The sequence below is a fragment of the Salarias fasciatus genome, chromosome 20 (genome assembly GCF_902148845.1).
Source record: "Salarias fasciatus chromosome 20, fSalaFa1.1, whole genome shotgun sequence".
Lineage (NCBI taxonomy): Eukaryota > Metazoa > Chordata > Actinopteri > Blenniiformes > Blenniidae > Salarias > Salarias fasciatus.
Window position 1 is genome coordinate 21,672,994 of NC_043764.1, and position 17,269 is coordinate 21,690,262.

The 17,269-nt window shown below is 42.5% G+C and overlaps 1 protein-coding gene across 1 annotated transcript; it reads left to right on the forward strand.

Annotated features, from left to right (window-relative positions):
* Positions 1-6,971: 6,971 nt before the first annotated feature.
* Positions 6,972-9,932, forward strand: mfsd4ab (major facilitator superfamily domain containing 4Ab). The gene is made up of 10 exons (XM_030119298.1): positions 6,972-7,201; positions 7,318-7,516; positions 7,751-7,987; positions 8,093-8,255; positions 8,416-8,531; positions 8,668-8,841; positions 9,132-9,279; positions 9,378-9,448; positions 9,593-9,713; positions 9,838-9,932. Exons 1-10 carry the CDS (start codon positions 6,972-6,974, stop codon positions 9,930-9,932), a joined length of 1,554 nt encoding a protein of 517 aa, XP_029975158.1.
* The last annotated feature ends 7,337 nt before the right edge of the window (positions 9,933-17,269 follow it).

Below are 17,269 nucleotides of genomic sequence, written 5' to 3' on the forward strand. Positions count from 1 at the left end.
GGAAGATACAAGCAGCACATTATGCCAGCGAGATGTTGGTACAATTCCTATAATATATGTACATTTTGAGGGAAGTTCATGAAGTGGATTAGTGGTTTCGTACTCAATTTTAAGCTCTATATATTATCAATTTCAGATGAGGCCGCACTGTGTTGAAGTGGTTAGCACTCTCACCTCACAACAAAAGTTCTCTCTGTTTCTTGTAGAAAACCAGCTTCCTCACTCTGTTTGTGGTTATTGGAATAATTAGTGTTTTCCTTGAAGTGTTTGTGCTTAAATATAGGCCTGTGTTAGTTTTCTGATTAACTGATCACTCGTCCAGGGTGTGCTCTGCTTTATCTTTCATTTGCCATGATATCGTATTTATTTTCCCCACAAAGAATGTAAGCGGGACAGAAAATGTGTGCTGTGGGCCACCAGGAGGGATGTTTTGCATAGTATTTTTCACAAAGGCACAAGAAAGAAATCAAAACGTGATAAAAAAAATCTCCACCACTAATTGAAGGGTGAAATACAACAGACAAAATCATTAGGGTTTATGAAACACAAAACGAGGTCTTTCATTTGCAGATCTTGAAAACATATAACACACGTATGCACATACTGAGTTTCCTCTTATTGTGACATAATGTCAAAGATGTGACTTTGCCTACAGATTATTATAAGTTAAGATGATTCATAACATGATTATGTTTCCTACAGAAATGTGGCAGAAAAAGCCTAAAAATAACATCTGGTAATGTGGTCGTCCTGCCATGTCCATCAGCTTTGCGAAGCAGAGATCCAACCATCCATCCATCTTCCATATACAGCCTCATCCAACTGGAGCCGATCCCAGCTGACTGTGGGAGAAAGCAGGGTAAACCCTGGGCAGGTCGCCAGTCTGTCATGGGGCAAACACAGAGAGGCAGACAGCCACACGCATTTATTCGCACCTACGGCTAATTTAGTCAATATTGAACATCAAATGTGTGGTTTTGGACAAGATTGTGTAGGGAAAAAAAAAAAACCATGCAAGCATCACACAAAAGGACCACATCCAGTAATCAAACATGGGATGTTTATGTGCTTGAAGGAAGGGTTTTAATCACAACAACATCTTGGCTTCTGCATTTAAAAAAAAAAGCATTAAGCACCCTTTAAAACTGTTCTCTAACAGAAGTGACACTATAAAACCCAATGATAATATTCCTGCGTTATTTCTGCAAATATTCATGCACACGTGTTCACACACCCCTTACGTCTTCACTGCTTCCTCAGCGGCCGGCTTTAGAGCAGAGCAGCTCACACACCGGCACAGTTTTGCCTCTCAGACATGTCTGTTTGCATACCACATATCCTTGGCTCTATTTTGGGCCTGAGGAGATGTGTAAGGGGGTGGGGTGGGGGTGGGGGGGTGAGGGCTGGGGGTGCACTGCGGGGCATTTCCATCCAGAGCTGCAGACACCAGCCAGAGAAATGTGGGAAGGTGACTGATACGTTTCTTAATGCTCCAAAAGGAGTCGATGTCACGTCTGCTTAGACTAATCCGCTCACTTGTGTTAATGCGCAGAGTGAATCATGTCTGTCTGCCTGAGATGACAGGTAGACAGACAGATTGTGACTTCCTCTTTCTTTAAAAGTGTTTTTTTTTGTTCCACTTCCATTATTAAATCTACACTGACTCCTGCAGATATACTTGGAGATTGTGGCGTATAATACGAGCTGATTTCTTCATCTTCTGTGTGGCAGTTAAATATATAGAATCACACGCTGGAGGTGGGTGGGGTTGGCGGGGGGGGGGGGGGGGGGGGGGAGCAGGGAGGAAAAAAATAGAGCAATCATCTTATGATTCCCGTCACATTGCCCTGTCGCAGTCTCAGGCCTCTGATTGAGGGTTGGATAAATGTCAGGCTATGGAGATGAGACTGAGAGGAGCAAAGTGACAGTGTTTTCAGACCTTTTTTCTAGCTGCCATCATTAAATCAGGTGTCATCCTGAAAAAGAGACGCCGCGCGTGGAGTGTTTTTTTAGACGTAAAGAGAACACCCGTGATGGAGATGGATTAGTGTTATAATCAGGAGACAGCAGATTTGATGGCATTTCTCTTTCATCCATGAATTTTAGCTATTCCTCTCAAAGACCCCCTTGAAGTGTGTTTCCTCATTGAGTTTGAGAATTAAAGCAGTGCTTTTACACCATCTAGTGTTGAAATTTAGGAGGGGACTGCTCCCAACTGTGTTAATGTTTACTCAAGTGGCTGCTCAGCTTTCATGGCACAGAGTAATGTAGAGTTTGACACTAGAGGGCTGGTTCCACATCAGTCTGTTCAAAGAATAACTTTTGTTTCTCATTGCAACCCTGTTTGAGTCGCACTTTAAGACTGCAAAAAAAAAAAAAACTGCAGTTGTTGAGTATTTAAAGTAAATACAACTCTATCGATCTATCTATCTATCATTTAAAAATGTTCATTTCTGTTACCGAAACAGGCCGTCTTGATGTTCAGCGATTGTAAATTTTACTTGGTCACTCATTAATGTGTCACCTTCTGCAGCCTAAAGCATGTAAAGAGGAAAGAACAGAGATATTTCTCTGTAAATGTAGTGAGTAAAGGTACACAATAAGAAAAATAGATATTCTCTACAATGCGAATTACAAATATTTAATTACTCACCACTCAAGGCAAAGTATAGATATGGTTGGAGCTGATCTACAATTGAACCTTTGGTGCTTTTATTACATTTCACTGTCAATCATAGTGACTTACCTTAAAGTTTTATAATATATATTCATCTGCAAAATGATGTTTATTTTATTTCAAAGGTACCAAGTGTTTATCAACTGTAAGTGAAGTGAAAATCTCAATAATATAAACACATAGCACTTTTTTGAAGCAGTGTTAAAAAGAAGAAATCTAAATCTGTTCAAGAAAAACTAAAAGCATAATCAGGAATGATTAAAAACTGTTGACTGCAATTAATAATTTATTGAAAAATGAACAAGATACATTTTCAACAAAATAAGTGGCATCTTTTCCACTTCACTGTAGCTCTGCCACACTTTCAGTCCAAAATAATAATATAAAGCCTTGTTAAGAATTGTTTTTCACAACATTTGATTTACATCTTTGGGCTGGAAAGCACTTTCAGATGTTAAATTATATGAAAATGCCAGAATATTTTAAGTAAAATGAAATGTAGGCCAAGAGTTTGCTACCTCGACGTTAAGAGCTCACAGAAGTTTGTCTTCATATAACCTTTGTAAATATTAAGTTCCTTCTAAAGCAGATGTTCTACTTCGGTAACCGGAATTGGCTGTTCATTTTTTAACACTTCCTCGCACGTCTCTGAGTGAGTGTTAGTTGACAATTACCTGAAGAAACCGCCTCGTGTTGCCATATCTCAGGAGAAGGAAGTGAATGTTAATGAATGCCTTTTGTATAAACACATATATTTGTCAGGGTTTAGTACCTGCACCTCCACGGAGCAGGAGATGTTGGCAAATCAGTTACACAGCTTAAGGCTTTTGGCTGTCTGACTCTGAAATACAGCGCAGCGCTGCGAGATAGTCGCAGGAAATCGTGACACATTTTGAAACGGCTACAAATACAATGTGTGCTGAAATCAGTCCAGACAGAAAAGCACCGCAAAGAAACAAGATTTATTTTTTAAATAAGACATCTGACACATGGAGATAGGCATCATATTTCTGTGTTTGTTGGGGGGGGGGCAAAGGAAATCACTGCAGGAGCGAGATAAGAACCGAGCAAATAACATACAAGATAATTTACTGATTACCCACAGCACAAAAGCGTACATGAAAATATAACACTATAAATAAAATGAGTCGTGATCTGTGTCAGCCTTCTAATATACGACACACAAAACCCCGAGCAGCTTCTGCAATCTGTCTTAAAGTGTAAGTTTCAAGATGGCTAAGTCTTAATAATAATAATGATAATAATGATAACATTTCTGTGGCTTCCTCTGCTGCGACCTTGCCGGAAGGACCATATTTGACCACAGCCGGCGGAACTCAAGTTTTCTCATGCAATCATTAAAGGCGTTCGGCATTCAGTCTTTCCTTGTGCTCTGCCTGAGTAGTTCAACAAATTATGCAAGACCGTTCTTTAAGTTCACTTTTTAAACCCATAAAACATCCAAAGGTGAAACACAAATCATGCAGATCCTCGACGTACTTTCATTTCAGCTAAAGACTGTAAGTGTCACAATGTACATGGTGACCATATGGAGCTGAGGTGGGGATTGTAGCAGGACGGATGCAGCCTCAACCAACCTGCAAGGGGGGAGTAGTAAAGCACTTAGAAAGTACAATTTCACCACATCTAGCCTCAAAGTGCTTTCCTCTGCTAGTCACATTCACATCTGTGCTGAAATGTAATGTGTGAGGCCTCCATTGGGAGCAGCTGGGGTTCAGTATCTTATATGGTATTGAACCACCAGTTTTGATATTGGAAACGACCCACTCCAGCAGGTAGACAGCCCAGACTACGTTTACCCACCTTTGGTGCATTAAAAGACTTTAAAGGGCAACTCCGGTTTTTTGACACCTGGACCTTATTTATAGGTGTGTGCATGCTCATATACTCACTCAGACAAACATCGTGCAGCTCGGAGTCCTCCAGAAGTTATTTAGATCCAACCGATGTAGCCGCACTTAGCGGGGGCCACGGCAATGGAGCTTCAGCGCGGTACATAATCTCTGCGAAATCGCTCATTTCGGCTGTATTTTTTCCTCCATCGATGCTGGGTTGCCTTTCCGTTCGGAAGGGGGGCCTCCGGCGGGGCCCCACGGCCCGGCTCGAATCGCGCATCCGCCAGGCGGCAGAGATCTGGATTCTCCCGCTGCGTAGAGAGCTCCAGAAACAGTGCGGCGGGTCCCCGCGCGCCCCGCGGCCGGCCCGGAGCGCGCATCAGTCGGGCGGCGGAGATCTGGATTCTCCCGCTGAGGAGAGAGCTCCGGCTGCGACGCGGCGGGCCGTCGCGCGTCTCGCGGCCGGCCCAGAGAACGCATCCACCGGGGAGCGGAGATACGCATCCTCCCGGCGAGGAGAGACATCCAGCGGCCTAGCGGCCGCCCGCAAGCCATGCGTCTTCGCCGGTGTCCGGAGCTTCCGTGGAGCAGCTGATGGCCGTTTACCAACTCGGCCCCCACTTGGCCCCTGGAAGTCAGACGCCGGGGCACCGTGACAGCCGAGGCCGACTCAAAGTGCCTCTCTGCTGGGGAGAGGACCTCCACAACGTTCCCATCTGAGCTAATTGTGGCCAAGTTAGCGAAAACTGTCAGCTCTTCGGTAGACGAGGTGACTTTATGATAACACTGGCGATGGATGAAGAAATATAGCTGAAATGAGCGATTTTGCAGAGATTATGTCCCGCACTAAAGCTCCATTGCTGTGGCCCCCGCTAAGTGTGGCTACATCGGTTGGATCTAAATAACTTCTGAAGGACTCCGAGCTGCACGATGTTTGTCTGAGTGAGTATATGAGCATGCACACACCTATAAATAAGGTCCAGGTGTCAAAAAACCGAAGTTGCCCTTTAATATGAATCACCATTATCGAGTAAATCACCAAAGAAATACAAAATCCTGACTGATCAAAACAATGTAACATAGAGTACTGTTTTTTAAAAACTAGATATGTCTACAGAGGCCCCAGCTGATTCTCATCTGACACAGAGAATATCACCTTTTCCATTATGACCTGGGGACTTGCACGTTTGCTTTCCTTCCACATTTCCATCCACAGTCCAAAAGCATGCCTTTAAAGTTAATTTTTGACTTTGAAAAGCTTGAGAAGGTGTGTGATTATCATCTCTGCAGCTCTGTGTCCAGCGTGCATTAGTGGCAACTGTGGTCTTTTTAAGCTCCTGGAAAAAATACTGTAAAGAGCCTTTCAAAAATTGCTGAAATAAGATTAAAACTGCTAAAATGTATGACTGGAATGTTCTCATAGTGACTTTCACAAGTAAAAAGCAGAAATAGGAAGTTTAATTGATTCTGGTGAGGAATGAGAGTTATCCCAACCATCGATTGGTTTTTCACTAACCTGATAGTATATTAACAGTTGAAATATTATAATTTGCAGTCCGTTGTGTTCTCATCTGCTCAGAATTCAGAGAGTATGTGCGATACTTAAGATTTTTATCCTCTCTAGTCGACCAAATGTTGATCTGTTTTACATGACGAATTAAGACCAGTGCCAAGTGGAATGTTACCACAGGTCACCGACCGTATAATAGACAAAAAAGTAACAAACAAAACTCAACAAGGCTCAACTTTCTTAGGACTCTTGAAGACTAAAAAAAAAAGATAATGCATCCATAAGTCATTTACATTGGAATGAGTCATTGGTAAGTTACAGTATGTCTTACATTAAAAAAAGAAATATCAAGCCGAAATGAATTAAACATTTGACAATATTTTACAAAATACTACACAAGAAGAGACTTTTTGAGAAATCAGATGTATTTATTAACAATCTGAAAAACAGCTTTTGGTCAACACTTTAGTTAACATAAAAAGCCATTTCCTGTTGTATAGATTCATATTTTTATGCTACATGATGGCTCTCAGTAGCACTGTAGATCATCTCCATCATAAGAAATGAGAGTTGTTGAGGCGTTAAAGGAAAGACAACCTGTCCATGAGACATCTATGTGTCATTCCTTCCAAGAATGACACACTCTCCATCAAAATGGCTCAAAGCGGCCCTGATTTACAAATGCTGAACAGTTTCAACACGCTCAGTTTTCCTTACTGCCAATCATTGACACAGTCCGAATCGGAATAATACTGTCGGACGATCTCCGCGTCACCTATTAACTCGAGAGGACATCCTCTCCGGTTGGCGAGTAAAGACCTGAGACCTTTAAAAGAGATGAAGAAACTCAAGTTCCTGCACATCCGCAAACCCTCCCGAAGCTGCGCTCGCTGTCGTATCTCGTCCGTCTGGCTCCACTGTTCCCAAGATGTTTGTGGACGAACGTATTGTGACTCTGTTCAAAAGAAATGCCCACCACACGCTGACTTACTGGAGCGTTTTCTTCAGTTTCGGCCTCTGCATCGCTTTCCTCGGACCTACAATTCTGGACTTGCAGTGCCAGACGGGCTCGACGCTCAGCCAGATCACCTGGGTGTTCTTTGCCCAGCAGTTCTGCTTGCTGATCGGAAGCTCTGTCGGCGGCGTTTTCAAGAGGACGTGAGTATCCGCGGCACTGGACTTTTCTTTGCTCCCATTGTGAGTCCATGAATGACCTTGAAGTGTTTTGTCCTTGATTGTGAGTGTGTGTCCTTGTCTCCTCTCTCCTTCTGAAGGTTACTCAGTGCTCTCGCCGCCTTATTTGTCTCCGCTCTCGTCATCTCTATTATATTCGCCATCATCCCTGCGTGCACTAATGTCCTCCTGCTGGCCATCGCCATGGCCGTGTCCGGTCTGGCCATGGGAATTATTGACACCATTGCCAACATCCAGCTGGTCACCATTTATCAGAAGGACTCTGCTGTGTTCTTACAGGTAAACAGGCCTGCAAAATACCTGATAGGACTTCTGTTTGATAAATAATTTTAAATATTGGCTTTGTTTTGCCTTTTTTTTTCTTTTTTCATAGACATAATGGCAGGAAATGAGCAGGATTTATGACAGAAGTTGCTCAGTTGGAATACATTTCCAGTTAGGAGCTAATCATAAACCGCAGCTCTTGAAGCACTGCGGTGAGTTATGTCCCTGGCCTTTTCCGTTCTTTTGCAGGCTCTTCATTTCTTCATTGGGTTCGGCGCCCTGGTGAGCCCACTGATTGCAGACCCTTTCCTCTCGGAGACGGGCTGTGGGAACCACACAGCGAACGGGACTGAGCTCATGCATCACTTCAGGAGCATGCTGAGAAACAGTCCGACGCTGGAGCACAACATCACTCAGAGCCATCATGAGGGAGGGCAATGGGAGTCCACTGTGCACTACGCTTTCTGGATCATGGCAGTTATTAATGTAAGAGGCTAATCAGACACACTCGACCATTACATCTCATTTTATCCTTCTCGTAACAATGTATATGAGAACACAGAGAAAGTTTGACTTTGTGTGTGCTTCCAGCTTCCTGTGCCCATTGCAGTCCTGTTCCTTATGTATCGGGAGCAGCTGCTCCCATGCTTCCCCAGCGGCACTCCCCGCCTTATGGACAAGGATGAACTAGCGATGGAAAACCAGCAGGGGGCCGAGGGCCCAGCGGAGGAGCAGGAGGAACATCAAGCAGGAGGTAAAGATATGGATTTTCTGTTTTTTAACAGGACTTATGTTTTAAAATGAATAATGCATATTCTCCTCGTATTCTCACTCAGTCTGAATGAAAACAAAACTATAAAATGCTATTTTGTGTGCACCGATCTGTCATTTGTGAGTTCTTGACTCTGTTGCAGGTCATGGGGATATCTTTAGCTGCTGTCAGAATGATAACCTGCGAGGGCTGCCAGTATCCTTCTTTATGATTCATATCCTCGGCGGGATGGTGCTATTTATGACCGATGGCATTGTGGTGAGTGCGGGGAGCAGATAAATAACGGGATGTGCATTTCACTCATTGTTTTCTGTATAAACTTTTATGGGCGCATACAAAAATCTGCATCCAATAAAGCTGGGACGAGTGAAACAGCCCGGCGTTTGTTTTGCAGGGAGCGTACGCCGGGTTTGTGTACACCTACGCTGTGACCCCACCCATGTCGATCCCCCATAAGACAGCAGGGTACCTGGCCAGTATCTTCTGGGCAACAATCACCGTTGGACGTCTGCTGTCTATACCTCTCTCGTATCGTTTTCAGCCAGTGAGACTGCTCCTGTTCAATCTGGTGAGGCCTTTGAAGTATTTAGATCAAGTTATGGCTTTTTTTTCATTGGAAAGCACACACTCAGCTCTGCTGCTCAGCCCACAAATTTGTTTTCTTTACAAATGTGGCACCATATAAAAGGGAAATAAACGCTTTCTAACAACGTTGTGGGTTTTTTGCCAAGAGGCGTGCTACAACAAAGAAATAATCTAATTAACACACATTTTGTCACTTTTTGTGTTGTATGTAGATAGGATACACACCAACACTTGTGCTATTAATACTAAACTGAGCATCCTCTGTGTTTGCAGGCAGGAGCTATTGTCACCGTGTTGATGCTGCTTATTTTCTACACCAGCAGCACCTTCCTCTTTGTTGGGACCGCTTTATGTGGTCTTTTCCTCAGCAGCATATTTCCCTGCATGCTCGCCTACACTGAAGACATTCTTGATTACCAGGGTATAAAGTGTTTATTGCACCATAATAATGACAAAGTAGCGGCATCAAAGCCAGACGAGAGGACATAACCCGTGCGTGTCTTTTTTTCTTTTTCCCAGGATGTGCAACCTCAGTCCTGGTGACAAGCGCGGGCATGGGAGAGATGGTGATGCAAGTTCTGGTCGGCTCAGTAAGTTGAATGTGTATTGGCGTTATTATAGAAAGCGAGTGTGTGCATACGGGGAGAAATGGGCCTGTAATTGCAAAAAGAAAACATGCCCGGCAGAGATGTAGAATCATGTTCAGTGGTTTAATGTTGCTGTCTCCTCCCTAGATTATTCAGACCAAAGGCAGCTACAGCTTCCTGCTGTGCGGAATGATAATCGCCTGCATTGGTTTTATCCTCTTCATTGGACTCCTGCTGTTCCATCGAATGCACAGAAATTACCTCACAGGTACACCATCAACCACAGTCCTCATGCGCTACTTATGAATCACTATTTGTAGGCTTGCTGAGAGTTTTGTTGGCTTTCATTTCTCATCGCCGCCCCTCCCCAAACCCCCGTGCGTCTGAAACAGGGACATCGAAGAAGTCGGCCATGGTGGAGGAACCGGCGGCTGAGCAGAACGGGTCGGCAAGGACAGAAGAGAAGGAGGACAAGGAGGCCAGCTGAGTCGGTCTCAGCGGTCCTGTTGTACGCTTCAACAACTGTGCTGGAGTTTAATAAGTGTTACAACAACCATCAAAAACTTTCAATTGTTTTACTGAAACCCCTCAAATCACATTGTGTGAATGTACATATACTGTGCAGGAATTGAGGAGTACTTACAAAGCCAATAGCGTGCTGCAGTTAAAGATTAGCTGTCTTAGATTGTCTTAACGTCATGAGCTTTATTCACTGAATTGTAGGTTTGTCTTCAGTTCATGTTTCATCAGGGTTTGAATTTAACATTTCACTTCCTTTCCTATAGAATATTTGACACACTCGTCGGTTTGAATCATTGTGTTTGTGTTTGTTTTGTTTTTTTTTCCTGTGTCTTCTGGTTTATTACGTGTAATAAAAAGTTATACAAAGGCTGAATATGTCGTTCTGATTTTTTCATAATTGACTGAAACAGAAAAAAATGGTGAAGACATACTTTCAACAACCCAGGCGTTTACTTTTTTATTCAAAAAATTATTTAAAGAGGCAGACAGGACTTTTCCCATTGTTTAACTGTTTTATATGTAAGTGCAGAAGTGGAGTGAAAGCACGGTCAATAACTGAAAACATTTCAACTTGACTTTATTTCTATAGTGCTCTGAAAACCACCACAACTGTAAACAAGAGCTGTTCATACATCATCATAAAAAAACACCTTAAATCTAAATGTCACAACGGAGAAATGAAAACAGGGTAAATGCTAAAACTAAATAAGATTGGGCAGATTAAAGGGCACAGACTTTAGATGAAATCAGGCAACAATATACAACTCCAGAATCATAAAAGGATGAAATCAAAAATATCACTCGATATCAGTTTGAATCATGAATCCAGACCTCCCTTATTGGCGCCAATGATAAACAGTAAATTGTGTCAAAATGTTGGAAACTGACCAAAATCACATGTATGTCAGCTTGTCTCGCTTGAACAACTCTCACTGTGTTTCTGTAAAATATTGCAGGGGGTCAACATCCATCCAGTATGCAGAGCGAACGGACTTTGCACTCTGAAAAGTTACCGTATGAGAGAAAGTTGAAGAGATTCATCGCACTCTTAAACAGTAAGCCAGTCAATCTGTAACTTTATTTAAGCAACCAGAGAGAGGGCTCCTGAGAACTAGGGAGGTTTTCCCTGTGCTGTGGTCGTTACAGTCTCTGTTTGTCTGTTGGGTAAGGGTACATGCTGTTCGCCTGTCTAGTGCAGAATCCATTTTTCATGCTGCCGGTACCAGAACAGCTGCCTCCAGTGGAGCTGGAGCCTCCTTCACAGGTCATGTTCACTCCGGTGATTGAAGAAAGGGAAGTGTCAGGAGAGGCAGCGGCTGAAAGACGCCACAAATCATTTGTATGTGTTTATCCTTCAGGGCAAAGGTGTCAAATGGTGGTCCAGGAGGGCCACTGTCCTGCTCCAACACACCTGAATCCACAAAGTGTTTCATCACCAAACTCTGAAGAAAATATCCAAAATATGTGGCACTGCGGCCCTGCAGGATCGGACACTTCTCCTTTATGCAGAGAGCGAACTGAAGCCACATCTGAGACGACAACAGTAGAAGAACAACCTTAGTAGACAACGACAACTTTTTAAACCTTTATCAGGAAAGAGAACATATTTCCTTCTCTGAGTTCTGCTGATATCATTCTTAAAATAGATTAAATGGTCTTGAACATGAGCACTGTACTCATAAATGTGCTGACAACATGACCACAGTGCTACTCAGTAGTGTGATGGCAATCTTGCACCGAAATCAAGCAATTCAATCAATAAATCGTGTCAGTTTTTTTGTTTGTTGTTGTGTATTACCATAAGACATAAACCTTTAGGGCTATATCTTACTGTATGTATCAGTTGATGCACATAAAGGATCTTTTTGAGGTGATTTTCCATTGTTGCATACAACCCCAATATCAATCACCCATATTATTGATTTCTAAGGAATTGACTCCTTTTATACAGAGAAATGCTTGATCATGAATTTATTGCTTTTAGACTCTTATTTTCAATTGATAACAAAAACATTTATCAAAGAAAATACTTTTTTTTGTGCTTGCTGCAGTCCGAACTCTGGTGAGCTTGTACATTATGACAAAAAGTGTGCACCGTACAATTTTCTTTCCTGTGTGCCTTATAGGAGAAGGATTGTTGTTTTTGTTGATAAGGAAGCTATTCAAGTCAACCCTGATATGCAGAACGTGTTTGAAATTTCAGACCAAGATGATTTTCCCTTCAAACTTTTGTTCCAGACACAGAATAAGTCAACATGGAGAGGAGCAATGAACTCCAGATTATTACATGCTCAAAAAAATGTACTTGCATGTCTTTTGACCAAGTCTTTATCACAGCTGGGACGTTACTGTTGATGATCCAGTCACACCTCACTAAACGGTCAGAATACATCTCCACTGATGAAGAACGCAGACGGTCACCTGCGGCGTTCCTCAGGGATCCGTCCTCGGCCCTACCCTCTTCTCAGTGTACATGCTTCCTCTTGGCAAGATTATCACCCACTACAAAATATCCGTCCACTGCTATGCCGATGACACCCCATTTTACTTAAACATGCACCCTCGCCCCCTTTTCCTTCAGCATCCACTTCACCCGGATACAAAATGTCTTAAAACTAAACAGCTCCAAACTGAGGCCATATTATTTGGCACACCTGGTCATCTTCAGTTGTCTACTGTAGCGGCCATAACCTTTTCTGGTCAGCACGTACGACTGTCCTCTACTGTCACTAACCTTGGTGTGCAGTTCGACGCCCACCTGTGATTTGACGTATACATTAAACACCTATGCAAAACATCTTTCTGCTGCCTCAAAAACATTGCAAGCCTCTGTACATCACCCCACAAGCTTGTCCGTACTTTTGTCCCCTCCGGGCTGGACGACTGCGATTCACTCCTCTTTGGAGTTTGGAAACAAAAACCTTCAGAATGTCTAATACATCACATGCCTCTTCACCTACCAATGCATCCACTGCACCCCTCTACCTCAAGGAACTGCTCACCCCGCTCACCACTGCGCGCCCCCTCCACTCCAGTAATTCATGTCACCTTCATGGGGCAACAGTAGGTCAGATGGTAGAGCGGGTCGTCTCATAACTGGAAGGTTGGCGGTTCGATCCCCGCTCCTGCAGGCGTAAAACTGTCGTCGTGTCTCTGGGCAAGACACTTCACCCACCTTGCCTAAGTATGAAAGTAGTGTGAGAGTGAACGGTTGGTGGTGGTTGGAGGGGCTGATGGCGCGGTCTGGCAGCCTTGCCTCCGTCAGTCTACCCCAGGGCAGCTGTGGCTGTAATAGTAGCTTACCACCACCCAGTATGGAGAGAATGAATAATGCAATGTAATCTTTGAGTGTCCTATAAAGCGCTATATCAAACCAATGCATTACCTTCATATCACGAGGACCAAACTCACCACTGGGCTTTCTGCTCCCCGCCTGTGGAATTCACTTCAGATCATCTCAGGGTACCACAGACTAGTGAATCTTTTAAAAAGTGACTAAAAAACTTCCAATTTCACTGGTCTTATTCATTTTTATTTCTGTTTTGTATTGTTGGTTTTATGACTTTGAGATTCATTAATTTAAAGTGCACTATAAATAAAATTAATCATTTTTGTTATTGTTATTACTAACATAACAAGTATTTCTTGGGCTCTGCTTTTCCACTCATATGTTACTGATGGTTTTAGGTCATTGGGATTAATGTAGGTCATAGATCAGGTGTTGTAAGTTTATTTGTACATAATTTCAACGTATGTCGAAGTGTCCTTGGGGAAGACACTGAACCCTAAATTGCCCCCACTGTTGTATGTCGCTTTGGACAAAAGTGTCTGCTAAGTAAATTGTAATTGAGAAATTTTTTTTCTGCAGTTATTGTAACCCCCTCTGACAGCCCACCTTCAGTACTTTCACAGGCCACCAGTAGGCTGCAGCCTTCACTTTGGGAATGACTGATCGAGATCAGTTGTTCTCCAAGTGGTACATAAACAATGGTCACAATCGTGGTACTTTTTCTGAGCTCACACACACACACACACACACACACACACACACACACACACACACACACACACACACACACACACACACACACAAAGAAACCTGATAGACGTATCTTGTCTGTTTACAAAATTGAACATGAAGGTTTTTTCTTTTCTTTTCTTTTCTTTTCTTTTCTTTTCTTTTCTTGTGAACACAAGAAAGCCACAGATTATTTTCTCATGTGAATGCAATGCACATCTGGGTTTCCATATCCACAATACAAAACCTCTAAGGTTACCTCTTTTCAGCCATGCAGCCAGTAGGGAGCGATGTACGCAGCATTTTAACTGCTCCAGTTTCAAACTTAAATTCATCCCAAGACCTCCACGGTGTTTGCTGATAACAGTGGTTTAACCTTGCCTATAGAAGGACTGACATGAAATGCAAAAGAAAAAAAAAGAAGTAGAAGAAAAAAAACTGTTTCTGTCATATTGCCTGCAGTAGCACAGATGGAAAACTTAAGTATTTACCACATACAGAATACTTAATGCATCTTTTACTGGGTATGGAGATTGGAAGACATTTTTAGCTCAGAGGTATTTCAGCACAGCCAAAAAAAAAAAAAAAAAAAAGCCTGTCCTGTCAAACGATAAAGCAAGTATCCTGTGTATGTGCTACCTTGAAGCTCCTGATGTTGTCACAGCACACCCACTGGTTTGCCTCGTAGGCATATGGCACATCCTGGGCCTGGTTCCAAACTCCAGTTGCTCCCTCTTTCAAAAACAACCACAGATCTGTAATTTCACAAAAGCAATGCAGGGATGACAGCCTCAAACTGCATTAAGTACTTCATCTGGAGTGTGTACTTGTGTGATAAACCAACCTACTCTGTCAGCGTGCATGCAGGGGAACGTCAGTTAACAGTAAGCCACCGAACATTCACAGATATTCTGCCTTATACCTAAAAAAACAAGAATGCATACTTTGAAAATAAGCATGCTCCCCTGCTTCGTGTGTATAGTTTCCAGAGGATTCTGCTCCAGCAATCGGCCTTACTGCCGCTATCAGCGGGGCTCCCGAGAGTGAAAGTGTTGCTGTATGTATGGAAACCAACTATCTGCTTCTCAGCTGGAGCCCCCCTGGCTCTTCCACAAGATTATGGTATCACATCGGAGGGTGGAAAAAATGGAAATCTACACATCTCAGATAACTTGCGGAGGTCGGCTTACAATGAAATGCAGCTTTTCTTTTCTCCACACCAAACCATCCATACATCTGCTTTATATCCCCTTTCCATTCAGTATAACCCCAGGTAACACTGAGCAAAGGTCAGAGTAAACATCAGTCCATCACAGGAATAACACACAATGACAATATGTTTAGACTTGTCAGCTAAATAAAAGCCAATGCTCCCAAAGGAAACTTACCTACATACAGAGCATGTGCTCTTTTATTGGAAATATTACATAGTGATGCGAATTGAAACCTTCCGATAAGCCTATAAATAATCTAATTCTGGCAAAATGTGAGGCAGAATTTAAAGTACACTCATTATTTTACGGGAGATAATGCAAGCAAAGTCTTGACGCAGCTTCTTCCACTTCCTCTACCACAAAGTGGGTTCTACCACTAGGGGGCGCCAGAGAGTTTAAGAAGAGCTTCGCAACAGGAAAAATTAAACCGAGTAAAACATCTTTCATGAGCTCTGGTCAGCCAACTTCTGATAAGCTCAAGGCAGATGCATTTATTATTTTTCATCCACAGTGTGAGAATAAATTAAATCTGAAGGGAGCAGAGAACATCTTGAGAACACGATGATAATTACTCTAAATCTGGATTTATGCGTACTGACTAGTACTCACACTTAATTATGCCTCCCAATATGTGATGTCAGTTTGTTGGAGGGCAGGTTGGATGGGAATTTGTTGCAAAAAAAAGTAAAAATGAATGACCTGTAAAGCAAAGTTTCTGTCTCTTTTCATATTTCCCGCGATTAAAATAGTTGGAAACCAAACCAACTCTGTCTTATGACATGTTTATCGACGTGGGTTTTAGTAAATACAAATTAGAAAATGAATCATTTTAGAGCGTTTATAGAAGACTGACAATTGTCGCTGCTTTTTGCACGGATTGCAAATACACTTCCACATGCTTTCTGGCGAGGTCGGAGAATCTGATGAGCAGAATCAATGGTGTCCTTTTTCTCGGCCTTGTCGCGTTGCTTGGTCTCTCTCTCTCTCGATCAGAGGCAGCTCTCCTCTCCTGTTGAATGCCAGCGGTTATAAAATATTAAGGAGTGAACTTCAGATTTCATATTCCGTGATTTGTAATGTTGTAAGCTCGTCAGTCGGACACCCCACAGGGATTTATTGTGGCATTAAATCATACTTGCTGTCAAGTGTGAAATTATTTAAGCCTTACAGAGAAAAAGTCAAAGACATTTCAAAGAAATCTCCAGAAAAACATCGAGTCGATGTGTATCCTGAGCAAGGCCTCTGTTTTATTTTGCCTGGGTGCTTCTCGTCAATGTCAAGCTCATTAAATTCATATTTCTCTCAGGAATGAAAGGGCTGGGCTGATGGGGATCCGCCGGTTGGCGGAGCCGGACACCATTCGTGGGAAGATAATGTGGGAAACTAAATCTATAAAAACAAAGAAGCTTCAATTCAGAGACATGAAATTTGTAATTTTACCCCACAGAGCAAAATGTCCATCTTCCAACTGAGAGAAGAGTCCATCCATCCATTTTGTTTCACTCTGAGGGGCACTTCACCAATTAGCCTCAGAGGCATGTTTTGGGAGCTTGCGAGGAAACCGGAGTGCCTGGAAAAAAAGTCAGAACATGGACAGAGCAAACTCCATACAGACAGTTTCCTATAACCAGCCTAGATTCAGTATTAGACAGAAGCACTAATTTCCGAACCAGAGAGAGTAATATTCAGATTAAAAGTGCTGCAGAAGAAGTCACGGTGGTTTTATTGTTACTCTTGCCGGCATTAATACAAAAATGCATTTTTCATACCTGGACTTATTACAATTTAAACAAAAATCGCAAAATTATTAAATAACTTGTGTTTTCTATAACATCCAGGGAACATGAATGTTTTTGAGAAATTTTATTCTTGTCCTCAAGAAAACTAAAAACATAGCAAAGGACCATAATGGCACTATTCACAGTGCAGTAGTCCAGTTGTTGTATGTATCTTTGAGAGAGAAACATTATTCTTGTTTTTTTTTTACCAGATAAAATGCAATTAAACCGATGGTTGTACAGTGGCTAATATTATCACCTCTCAGCAGTCACATTAGAATCTGCCAAAGTC

Coding starts and splice junctions, on each gene's coding strand:
- mfsd4ab (XM_030119298.1), top strand. CDS start 6,972: ATGTTTGTGGACGAACGTATTGTGACTCTGTTCAAAAGAAATGCCCAC. Junction 7,517..7,750: donor ACTCTGCTGTGTTCTTACAG/GTAAACAGGCCT, acceptor GTTCTTTTGCAG/GCTCTTCATTTCTTCATTGG. Junction 9,280..9,377: donor AGACATTCTTGATTACCAGG/GTATAAAGTGTT, acceptor TCTTTTTCCCAG/GATGTGCAACCTCAGTCCTG.